General features: G+C 53.7%; 1 protein-coding gene across 1 annotated transcript; it reads right to left on the minus strand.

The window, feature by feature from the left end:
* Positions 1 to 193: 193 nt before the first annotated feature.
* On the minus strand, positions 194 to 8814 carry CA11 (carbonic anhydrase 11). The gene is made up of 9 exons (XM_017500477.2): positions 8008 to 8814; positions 7844 to 7918; positions 6652 to 6794; positions 2240 to 2425; positions 1932 to 2027; positions 1704 to 1776; positions 1460 to 1614; positions 1041 to 1206; positions 194 to 321 (listed from the first exon to the last, which is right to left on the minus strand). Exons 1-9 carry the CDS (start codon positions 8072 to 8074, stop codon positions 296 to 298), a joined length of 987 nt encoding a protein of 328 aa, XP_017355966.1. The 5' UTR covers positions 8075 to 8814; the 3' UTR covers positions 194 to 295.
* Positions 8815 to 12063: the final 3249 nt, after the last annotated feature.

Raw genomic sequence — 12063 nt, forward strand, 5'->3', positions numbered from 1 at the left:
TGGTGGGGGGGTGGAGGGGTGATGGGGGAAGAAGGGCGCTGCTTAAAGGGGCCGCTGTCCTAACGATGGTTTTGAGACGCAGGAAGCCAAAACACCAGGTAGCGGGGGCTTAGAAAGAGGAAGATTGGTTTCCGGAAGAAGGCTGTTAATACCTAAATGTTCCCCCACCGCGCCTAGAATCAGACCACTGAGAAACAGGAAGTATTCTGTCCCTTTAATAGCATTGTTTTAGGATAACTTCCCTCGCCTTGTGGGGAGGCTTAGGACGGGCGGGTGCAATCCTCGAAGGGGAGTCTCAGCGACCATGGACGGCACCATCCACTGTAAGACAAACGACAACGGCAGGGGGCGTCACTTTAGGATGGACGGGGCAGGGGGCGTGCGCTCGGCCGCGCAGGGCTCTACCGTCGGGAGTCTGCCAGCGGGGAACTGGACTGTACCAGGTCGAGAAGCACTGGGCTGAACCACAGGAAGGCAACAGGAGGGGGAAATCTGGACATCCAGATTCAGCCTTAGGCTGAACTACTTTAAGGTCTTCATGGAGGGTGTAGACCGTACCATCTTGCGAAGCCAAGGGGAATGTGAGATCCCTGGGCTGCACCACAGGGAGGCAGTAGGTGGAGGGAAGGGGTTGTACCTTGTATTTTCCCAGTAAGGGGGAAGGGGGCAGTCAGATTGTGGAGGAGCATAGGGCAGCACGACTTGGAAGCGGGGAGAGGATCCAAACTGTACCATTTTGGAAATTCACAGTAATAGGAAGCACAGTAGGTAATTGGACCATAGGAAGACAGGGATCATGGGTTATAGCCCAAGTTGCAAAGCAGTGAAGAGGACAAATCGTGGGCCAGCAATGGCCTAGGGCCGGGAGGTGGACTGTACCACGTGGACACGTAGGGAGAGAGAGAAAAAGGGAGCGCTCAGGACGCTAGACCATATAGAAGCAGGAAGGGGGATGGGACTGAACCACATTGAGACACCTAGGGGAGACACATATAAGCGGGCTAGCCCAAGACGTAGAGGGGGTGCAGACTGGACCGTACCATGCAGGCGGTAGTTGGGGCCTCGGCAGCGCCTCTCGGGGTGCCGGGGGTCCCTGTTGCCCCTCAGTGCCCTGTGGGCCAAGGGCTGCAGGGGCCGGCCGTTACCGCTGAGGCTCTGGAAGATCTGGGATGGAGGATTCTGGCTCAGGAGTCTCAGGGAGTGCATCTGCCGTGGAAGGAGGGTGGGAAACTGGGAGTGACTAATGAATGGTCATCGTGACGTCACGCAAGAAATCCCGCCCCTGGGAGCTGGTGGGCGGGGCCTGTTCTCAGCCCCACCCCACCCCCAAAGGTGGTCTGACCCTCTTACCTCCTTGAGTTGACAGTCTATGAGGAGAGGGAGGGCAGGTGAGCAAGGAAATACCCAGGTCAGTGAGTGGAGTACCCAGGCCTAGCAAGGGCGGTGCGGACAGAGTCACCTGGAGGGAGGTGATATTGAGGGCCCGGTCAATGAGGATCCAGGTGACAGTCTCGGAGCAGGGCGGGGTGCTGAGAGAGCCCTGATAGGTGATGAAGCCGAAGGATTCGGGGAACAGGAGCTCCAGGCTCAGGTCTTGAAGAAAGTAGGCATCATCTGCGGGAATATCAGGCCAGAGTCAAGAGGGTGCCACTCTTGAACCTCTCTCGCGTATGGCCTCTGCCCCCGGCACGCCAGGGACTTACTCTTGTAGGAGATGCGTGTGATGGTGTCGCGGTTAAGGAGGCGACTGAGGAATGGGTTAGAGCTACCGGCCACCTGTGTGAGGTACGAGGTGAGGGCCCAGAAGCCCAAGCCCTCAACCTTCCCCCGCCAGGACCCAGGAGTCTGGGCCTCCCAGCACCCCGCTTCTCTGAGACCCCGGGTTCCAGGCACCCAGCTCCTCCCTTCCTCCGAATCTCGCCTCCGCTCACGTTGACAAAGAGGCTGAGAATGGCCAGGCCATTAGGGCCGCGGGAGGCGGCGCTGAAATTCCCGTAGAGTTCCTGGTTGAAGTGAATCAGCTGCACCTGCCGGATAGCACAGAGCACGGGGTCCCCCAGCAGAAGGGGAGGAGAGCATGACCCCAGCTTTGGGGCCCGAATCAGGCTGAGGCTTAGTGCTTAGGGTGGGAGGCCAGTTCTGTGGAGGAGGATGGGGTGAGGCACTAAGGGGGGTGAGGTGGGAGGAATTGGGGTGACTCAGGGCAGAGGGTCGCAGGGAAACAATCAGTGGCTACCACCTCAGCAGAGAAGCCCTGATGGTTGATCTGATGTTCGGAGCCGGCTCCGTCGCGAGCTCCAAACAGCAGTCGCAGTTCAATGAGTCGGTGGCTATAGAGGAGGGGACCCCCAGACACATTGACCACAGGTCGAGGTGCAGGCAGGAAGGAGACATGTCGACCGGTGTTGTACAAGGTTCCCCGGAGCTGTGGGAGAGGCGGGAGCTGTCAGGGGGCAGGGAGAGATCTTTTCTTTTTTTTTTTTAGATGGAGTTTTGCTCTGTTGCCAAGGCTGGAGTGCAATGATATGATCTCAGCTCACTGCAACCTCTGCCTCCCAGGTTTAAGCGATTCTCCTCCCTCAGCCTCCCAAGTAGCTGGGACTACAGATGTGTGCCATGACACCTGGCTAATTTTGGGATTTTTAGTAGAGACGGGTTTTCATCATGTTGGCCAGGCTGCTCTTGAAATCCTGACCTCTGGTGATCTACCTGCTTTGGCCTCCCAAAGTGCTGGGGTTATAGGCATGAGCTACAAGCCCAGCCTCTGACAGTCATTTAATCATTCAACATACACCGATCACTTTCCAGGCTCTGTCCTAGTCTGTAAGTTGGTGCCCAATATTGGTGAATTTGTTTGATTAATATGGACAGAGCTGGTGCTATGCGCCGTGGATGGCAACAATAGAGCAATATACAAGAAGACAAAAGTCTTGGGCCTTATAGAGCTTATGTTCTAGGGAAGGTGAGACAGACAATTGTGAATCACAGAAGTAACTGCTTAATTAATTACATCCAGAGCTCATGCTTAGGGGAACTGGGGGCTCTGAGATGTCATGGGGAACCCAGCTTAGATGGGGGTGTCAGGAAAAGCTTCCCTATGCAGGTGACATTTTATTTTCATTTATTATTTTGAGACAAAGTCTCACTCTGTCACCCAGGCTGGATTGCAGTGGCACGATCACAGCTCACTGCAGCCTTGAACTCCTGGACTCTAAACGATCCTCTTGCCTCAGCCTCCTAAGTAGCTGGAAACATAGTCGCCTACTACCATACCCAACTAATTTTCAATTTTCAATTTTTTTTTTGGTAGAGGGGTTCTTTCTGTGTTGCCCAGGCTGGTCTTAAATTTCTAGGTTTGGCTGGGTGCAGTGGCTCACACCTGTAATCCCAGCACTTTGGGAGGCCCAGGTGGGCAGATCACCTCAGGCCAGCAGTTCGAAACCAGCCTGACCAAAGTGAAGAAACCCCATCTCTACTAAAAATACAATAAATTAGCCAGACGTGGTGGCGCATGCCTGTAATCCCAGCTACTTGAGAGGCTGAGGCAGGAGATCACTTGAACCCTGGAGGCAGAGGTTGTGGTGAGCCAAGATCGCACCATTGCCCTCTAGCCTGGGCAACAAGAGTGAAACTGTCTTAAAAAAAAAAAAGAAAAAGAAATTCCTGGGCTCAAGCTTGGCCTCCCAAAATACTGGGATTACAGGCATGAACCACTGCACCTGGCCAAAGGTGACATTTTTAGTGGGGACCTGAAGGATATGCAGGGGTGACTCACAAAAGAAAGAAGAGCATTCCAAGAAGGGGAAACAGCAGGTGCAAAGGCCCTGAGGTGGTCTGTTTGAGTGACAGCAAAGAGACTTCACCAAAGTCCAGTGAACAAAGGAGCGAGAGGTAATGGGGGCCAAACAGTGTAGGGCCTTGTGGAAAACGGTATAGAGAGTTTTGTATTTTTATTTAAGTAAACAGCATATATAGGCCGGGCACAGTGGCTCACACCGGTAATACCAGCACTTTTGGAGGCTGAGGCAGGCAGATCACCTGACATCAGGAGTGTGAGACCAGCCTGGCTAACATGGTGAAACCCCATCTTTACTAAAAATACAAAAATAAGCTGGGTGTGGTGATGGGTGCCTGTAATCCCAGCTACTTGGGAGGCTGAGGCAGGAGAATCCCTTGAACCTGGGAGGCAGAGGTTGCAGTGAGCCAAGGTAGCACCACTGCATTCCAGCCTGGGTGACAGAGTGAGACTCCATCTCAAAAAAACAAACAAGGCCGGGCGCGGTGGCTCAAGCCTGTAATCCCAGCACTTTGGGAGGCCGAGGCGGGTGGATCACGAGGTCAAGAGATCGAGACCATCCTGGTCAACATGGTGAAACCCCGTCTCTACTAAAAATACAAAAAATTATCTGGGCATGGTGGTGCGTGCCTGTAATCCCAGCTACTCAGGAGGCTGAGGCAGGAGAATTGCCTGAACCCAGGAGGCGGAGGTTGCGGTGAGCTGAGATTGCGCCATTGCACTCCAGCCTGGGTAACATGAGTGAAACTCCATCCCAAAAAAAAAACAAAAGAAAAAACAAACAAAAAAAAACCCATAATATTAAAAATATAGGCCAGGCACGGTGGCTCATCCTGCACTTTAGGAGTCCCAGGCAGGCGGATCGCGAGGTCAAGAGACTGAGACCATCCTGGCCAACATGAGGAAACCCATCTCTGCTAAAAATACAAAAATTAGCTGGGGTTGGTGGCGTGCACCTGTAGTCCCAGCTACTCGGGAGGCTGAGGCAGGAGAATCACTTGAACCCGGGAGGCGGAGGTTGCAGTGAGCCGAGATCGTGCCACTGCACTCCAGCCTGGTGACAGAGTGAGACTCCAACTCAAAGTAAATAAATAAAATGAAATAAATAATTAAACTGCATATATATAACACATTTGCCAGAGTGCCGAACATCCAGTAAGTGCTACGTAAATGTTTGCTATTATTACGTATCCTAATAGGAGGATTTTGAGCCTGAGTGACACGATCTCGTTTGTATTTTAAACATCTCTCTGTGTGATAGAAGTAGAGAGGCAGGCCAGTGAGGAGGCGACGCCACAAGTCACCAGTCTGGGTGGGAGAGGATGGTGCCTGCATGGGAGTGGGGGCAGTGGTGGGGTGATCAGTGAAAGGATTGGAATAATATTTAGCATTGAGGCTAGAAGGAACATGGACTGGAAATGGATGGGAGGGAGAGAGGAGGGGATGGGGAATAGCTTTGAGGCTTTTGGCTAGCACAGCTAAATGAAAGGTACTGCCGGCTCTTATGAGAGATGGTATTGGCTGGGTGGGTTGGATCACAGCTGCAATTCCAGCACCTTGTGAAGCCAAGGCGAAAGGATCATGAGCCCAGGAGGTCGAGACCAGCCTGGACAACATGGTGAGACCTCACCGCTACAAAAAACTTAAAAAGTTACCCAGACATACTGGCATGCACCTGCAGTCCTGGCTACTTTCTTTCTTTACTTTTTATTTTTTTTCTGAGGCAGAGTCTTGCCCTGTCACCCAGGCTGGAGTGCAGTGGCACAATCTCCGCTCACTGCAACCTCCACCTCCTGGGTTCAAGCGATTCTTCTGCCTCAGCCTCTCGAGTAGCTGGAATTACAGGAGCACACCACCACACTCGGCTAATTTTTGTAATTTTAATAGAGACAGAGTTTCACTATGTTGGTCAGGCCGGTCTCAAACTCCTAACTTCATGATCCATCCACCTCAGCTTCCCAAAGTGCTGGGATTACAGGTGTGAACCACCACGCCCAGCCACGTCCCAGCTACTTTTGTGGGAAGATCATTTGGGCTATGATTGGGCCACTGCACTGCAGCCTAGGCCACGGAGTGGCATATCAACTGCAAAAAAGAAAAAAAAAAAAAAAAAAAAAAAAGGCTGGGTGCAGTGGCTCACGCCTGTAATCCCAGCACTTTGGGAGACCGAGACAGGAGGATCAGGTCTGAAGATCAAGGACCATTCTAGCCAACTTGTGAAACCCCATCTCTACTAAAAATACAAAAATTATCCAGCCATGTTGGCTGGCACCTGTAATCCTGGCTACTCGGGAGGCTGAGGCAGCAGAATTGCTTGAACCTGGGAGGCAAAGTTTGGGGTGAGCCGAGATTGCATCACTGCACTCCAGCCTGGGCAACAGAGCAAGACTCTTGCCTCAAAAAAAAAAAAAAGTATGGTTCCCAGCATGGTATTGCAAAGTGGGTCCCAGCATTCATGCTACACTGCCCACTTTGAATGCCAGTGCTGGCTCTCTAGCTGTGTGACCCTAGGTAAGTAACTTAACCCCTCTGTGTATCAGTTTCTGCATCTATAAAATAAGGTTAATAATTGTACCCAATTTCTGAGGTGGTTATGAGATTAGAGGCTTTTAAACCTGCCTGGCATAGGAAATGTTCTGCTTTTCATTGTTTTTGGAGAGACAGGGAGACTAGGGATCCATGCTTGGGAAGGAAAGAATGGGTGATCCATTTTAGAGTGTAAGCAGCCTTCTCTTCACCCACTGGGTGCCCTCTCCTTCCCCAAGGCTGCCCTCCTACGTCAGCACCCCATTCCCCAGCCTCTACTCTTGCCCATCCCCAGTGGGTTCAACAGCACCTCCCTCCAAGCCCCTTACCTTCTCTCCTCCAGTGCTGAGCCTTAATGGGGGCAGAAAGGGGTCATAAAGGACCCTCTTCAGCTCCACATCCACGGGGCTCTGCCGCTTCCCCACAGCACACAGACTCCACGCTGCATTCACCAGCCCCCAGAAAGGAGGCCCTGGGGGTGGGGTCGGAGTAGGAGGACAAGGCGTCAGAAATAGTGACTGGATCCCAGGGCTGGCATCTGCTGAGTGGGCTGTGGTCTGGACTCCCAGATCCCAGGGGAGGAGGGCCTGGGGACCTGGACTCCTGGGTCTGAGGGAGGACTGGGCTCGGATCCAGAATCCTGGGTCCTAGAAGAATCTTGGAATAGTTTTCTAAGACCCCCTAATACTCTCAGCCTCTCCTTAATCCAACTCATCTTTTTAATTTTTGTTATTACTGTTTTTTTGAGACAGAGCCTTGCTCTGTCACCCAAGCTGGAGTGCAGTGGCATGACCTCGACTCACTGCAGCCTCCGTCTCCCAGGTTCAAGCGATTCTTTTGCCTCAGCCTCCTGAGTAGCTGGGATTACAGGCGCGTGTCACCACGCCCAGCTAATTTTTGTTTCAGTAGAGATGAGACTTCGCCATGTTGGCCAGGCTGGTCTCAAACTCCTGACCTCAGGTGACCCACGCACCTCGGCTTCCTAAAGTGCTGGGATTACTGGCGAGAGCCACCACGCCCTGCCAATCCAACCCATCGTAAGCCATTGTAGAAAGAACTACAACTCCCAGCAGGCCCCAGGGCTATCAGCCTACCCCTCTGCTGTCTACGTGCCCCAGAGCCCTATGGGAGTTGTAGTTCCTCTATCTCTTGTCCCACAACTGGATAATTATTAATGTGTTGGAGAGACGAGCTGCAAGAGAGGGCTGGACAAGGTGGGGGACGAGGCCCAGCCTCTGGTTCCTAGCGGGAGCCGGGACCTGCTTCTCCCTGCAAACACACACAGAATCTCCACCCCCACACTTTCCTTCCACTCACTCCCACTCACTACTTGAAATGCGCATGTATAATGTCCCATGGTGAGCCCCTGGGGTTCAGAAGCTGGCCTGACTCCTGAGGGACAGAGGAGGGGGCTGGGACTCCTGGTTCTGCGGGAAGGAGGGTGCTGGGAACCCAGATTCCTGAGTCTGAAGAAGGAGGCCCCTGGAGGGCCGGATTCCTGGGTCCCCGCCTTGGCTGCACCTGGCACGAAGTTTCCGTGGAGATTATCCTTGTAGCTCCACCAGTCCTCGGGGTCAGGCGCTGGTCCGATGTGAGCTGAGAAGACAGCAGCCTGAATCCCTCTCCTTGGCAACCCCCACCTCCACCCTCCCTCGGGGGCTCCTGCCGGGAACCCCAGGTCTTACCTGCTGCCCCCAGTGCAGCCCAGAGTACCAGCGCTCGAGGGGCGCTCAGACGAGCTGCAGCCCCCATCCCCAGGAGGCCTCCGAGGGACCCCTGCCTGACGCCCTGCCCCCCCCCCCTCAGCTCCTCTGTCCCCTCCTTCTAGGACCCTGACCCTCCAGGACTTCCAGCTTTCCTCTCCTCCCCACAGGGAGTCCCAGTTCCCCAAACGCCAAAGCAGCCAGGGACCAAGACCCTGTTTCAAGCCCACTGTTCTCCCCCTTCTCTCTGTGCCTTTCCTCCTTCCTCTCCTCTTTTCCCGGAACCCTCCAGTCTCCCTCTAGCTCCCGATCTTCCTACTCCTCTCAGCCTTCTGCTCCCCCCAGGGCTACCTCTGGGTTCCTAACCCACACCCCCCTCTCCGTTCTCTTTTCATTAAGCTCTCCCAAGCCACCTAACTCCAGGTCTCCATCCAGCATCTCCTCCTCCACCCTCTATCCTTTCCTGCTCCTGCCTCTTCTCCCCTCTCTCCTTCTTCACCTCCTCCCGCCCTCCCTGGGTGTCGGCCTCCAGCTTCGTGCTCTCCCCACCTCCTCCTCTCCAGCCTCTTCTCCCAGTTTCAGTCTCTGTTCTCTCTCGGCCCTTCCTCCCTCCTCCCCCTCCCTCTCTCCTCTCCCGTGGTGTTATTTAATTTTGTTGTTGGGTGGGGGAGCAGGTGATCTCATAGCAGCAAACACTCGGCGGGTTGGCTGGGGGTGGGGGGTGCGAAGAGAGAGGATACGGGCGGAGGTAGGGGCCTGGTCCCCGGCTCCCAGCCGCGCTGGGGCCACGCGGGCGGGGGTGGCCGGGACACCTGGGGCCCGGAGCCGGCTGTTCCCCATCCTCCGCTGGAAGGGGAAGGGGGGGCGCTTAAGGTGGAGCTGGGAGAGGCGTCGGAAGTCTCCATACTGGGAGCCGTCAGCCTCGAAGGATGCGGGGTCCCCCCGGCTCGCAGGAACCCAGGTTGGAGCATCCCCAGCGCCTGCAGCCCCCCTTCCTCGCCTCAGGGCTCTACTGGGTCCTCCGCCAGGGGCTGCCTTAACGGGGCTGGGGGATCCCCTGGGAGCCTGGAGTGCAGTGAGGCCTGCTCGCCGGGAGGGGGAGGCAGAGACCTGGCGTGGGAGAGAGAGGCGGGGAGGAGGCGCCGGGAGGGCAGAGGCGGAGAGCTGGAGGTGAGGACCCACTTCTGCGGAGGCTGGGGAGGAGAGGGGAGCCTGAGATGGATACGGAGAGGAAGGGCGGAGGGATGGCGGGTTAGAGAGGGGAGAACAAACCTCCAGGCAGGAGGGAGGAGGAACAGGCAGGGAGGAAGAAGGAAGAGGAGGGAGGAGGAAAAGGAGGAGGAGGAGGGAGAATGAATGAGATACTGAAAGAGGCAGAAAAAGAGATACAGAGACGCAGCGAGACAGACATGGAGACATAGAGACACACACTTAGAGAGACTCAGAAACTCAGAGATCAGGCAGCTTGTGGGGTGGAGAGAGACAAAAAGGGAGAGAAAGAGAGATCCAAAGACAGAGAAACACCAGATTTTTGTATTGGGGGTTAGAGATGGGGTCAGGCTATGTTGCCCACGCTGGTCTCAAACTCCTGTCCTCAAGGATCCTCCCACCTCAGCCTCCCACAGCACTAGGACTGCAGGCATGAGCAGCCATACCCAGACTCAGAGACACCACATATTATTGTTGTTGTTATTTATTATTTTTCACCCCATCTAATGGTAGTGAAACTGCTCATTGCCTTTTTCTTTTCTTTTTGGAGGCAGGTCTTGCAATGTCGCCCAGGCTGGAGAGCAGTGGTGCGATCACGGCTCCATCTGGCCTCCACCTCCTGGGCTTAAACACTCTTTCCACCTCAGCCTCCCAAATAGCTGGGACTACAGGCATGTGCCATCCTGCCGGGCTAATTTTTTAAAATTATTTTTTGCAGAGACATGGTCTTGCTATATTGCCCAGGCTGGTCTGGAACTCCTGGGCTCAAGGGATCCTCCTGCCTTCACTTCCCAAAGTGCTGGGAATACAGATGTGAGCCACCGTGTCCAACTGTCTGACACCAAGCATTACGAAACAGGGAGACATAGAAAGAGACATACATACATCAATGCAGGTGGAGAGAGATACAGAGAGAGGGAGAGACATAGAAACACACAGACCAGGTGCGGTGGCTCACGCCTGTAATCCCAGCACTTCGGGAGGCCGAGGCAGGTGGATCACAAGGTCAGGAGTTTGAGACCAGCCTGGTCAAGATGGTTGAAACCCTGTCTCTACTAAAAATACAAAAATTAGCTCGGTGTGGTGGTGGGTGCCTGTAATCCCAGCTACTTGGGAGGCTGAGGCAGAGAATCGCTTGAACTCAGGAGGCAGAGGTTGCAGTGAGCTGAGATCCCGACACTGCACTCCAGCCTGGGTGACAGAGCAAGACTCTGTCTCAAAAAAAAAAGAAGAAAAAATAGCCAGGCATGGGGGCGTGTGACTGTAATCCCAGCTACTCAGGAGGCTGAGGCAGGGGAATTGCTTGAACCCAGGAGGCAGAGGTTTCAGTGAGCCAAGATTGCACCACTGCACTCCAGCCTGGGCAACACAGCAAGACTCTGTTCTCCAAAAAAAAAAAAAAGAGAAAGGTATAGGGAGACAGAGACCTGGGGACAGACACACACACATCTATACATCTATAAATAGAGACACTAGTGCAGAGAAAGAGACATCTACAGAGAGGAACAGATGGACAGAGATAGACCCAGATAGAGGGAGAGAGACCCAGAAAGACTAACCGACATAATGAGGGAGACTAGAAGGAATCAGAAAGACAGAGGTAGTGATTTGGGATGGATGTTCCAAGACTTAGAGATGCAAAGAGACACCCAGAGAGTCAGGGGTGGAGAGAGACACAGAGAAAGAACACAAGAAGGAAAGAACACACACAAGAAGGAAAGGCTGGGCTTGGTGGTTCATGCCTGTAATCCCAGCACTTTGGGAGGCTGAGGAGGAAGGATACTTGAGATCAGGAGTTCAAGACCAGCCTGGGCAACATAGGGAGACCTCGTCTCTATTTTTTATGAAAAAGAAAAAAATAGTCAGGGAACGGTGGCTCACATCTATAATTTCAGCACTTTGGGAGGCCGAGGCAGGCAGATCACTTGAGGTCAGGAGTTCGAGACCAGCCTAGCCAACATGGTAAAACCCCATCTCTACCAAAAATACAAACATTAGCCAGGTGTGGTAGCACGTGCCTGTAGTCCCAACTACTGAGGAGGATGAGGCACGAGAATCACTTGAACCTGGGAGGCGGAGGTTGCAGTAAGCTGAGAGCGTGCCACTGCATTCCAGCCTGAGTGAAAAAGAAAAACTCTGGCCCAAAAAAAAAAAAAAAAAGAAGAAAGAAAGATATGGAACCCAACAGAGAGGCACAGGAAATGAAGGAACTAGAGATATACAGAGATTGAAAGGCTGACTGATACTGCAGGAAGAGCAGACTCTACCTAAAATGTAGGGCTTTCCTCCTCCAGGAAGCCCTCCCTGACCGCCCCAGGCTGTGTCAGTGCGTGCTGTGAATATTCACAGTGCTCTGTGCTACCTCCAAGGGAGCATACATCTCATTAGGAAGGGACTATGTCCCTATCTGTCCCACCAGAGGGCCCAAGCCTGACCCATCTTTGGGTCCCACCCTCACTGCTGCACACACAGGATGGCATACAGGCGGTCCTCAGGAGAGAATTCAGGCATTACTGAATGAAACAATGCCCATGATGTCTTTCCCTGGAGAGTGTGCCAGTTCCCATGTGCCTGGGTGACACTTGGATTTTCTGCAGTGCCCACGGAGGGCCTCGCCTCCTCTGGGAAGTCTTCCCTGAACTCCAAGGCATGGCCAGGTGCCTCTTCTAGACTCCCATAGTGCCCTGTGCTGCTTCGATTGTTGAATATCACATCAAATCTCATTGTACCTAGGTCTCTCTCCTACCTCACCCTCCCAGATAGGCAAGTCCCTGGTCTGACTCAGGTCAGGATGTCAGAATTTTCCAGGGAGACCACAGGAGAATATGT

Source organism: Cebus imitator, unplaced genomic scaffold (genome assembly GCF_001604975.1).
Source record: "Cebus imitator isolate Cc_AM_T3 unplaced genomic scaffold, Cebus_imitator-1.0 Scaffold266, whole genome shotgun sequence".
NCBI classification, from domain to species: Eukaryota; Metazoa; Chordata; class Mammalia; order Primates; family Cebidae; genus Cebus; species Cebus imitator.

Bases quoted from the DNA above. Each gene is read 5' to 3' on its own strand.
- CA11 (XM_017500477.2), bottom strand. From the start codon at position 8,074: ATGGGGGCTGCAGCTCGTCTGAGCGCCCCTCGAGCGCTGGTACTCTGG. The intron at 7,919-8,007 runs GTAAGACCTGGG...CTGTCTTCTCAG, and splicing joins GGCTGCACTGGGGGCAGCAG to CTCACATCGGACCAGCGCCT. The intron at 1,207-1,459 runs GTGACTCTGTCC...CTTCCACGGCAG, and splicing joins TCAATATCACCTCCCTCCAG to ATGCACTCCCTGAGACTCCT.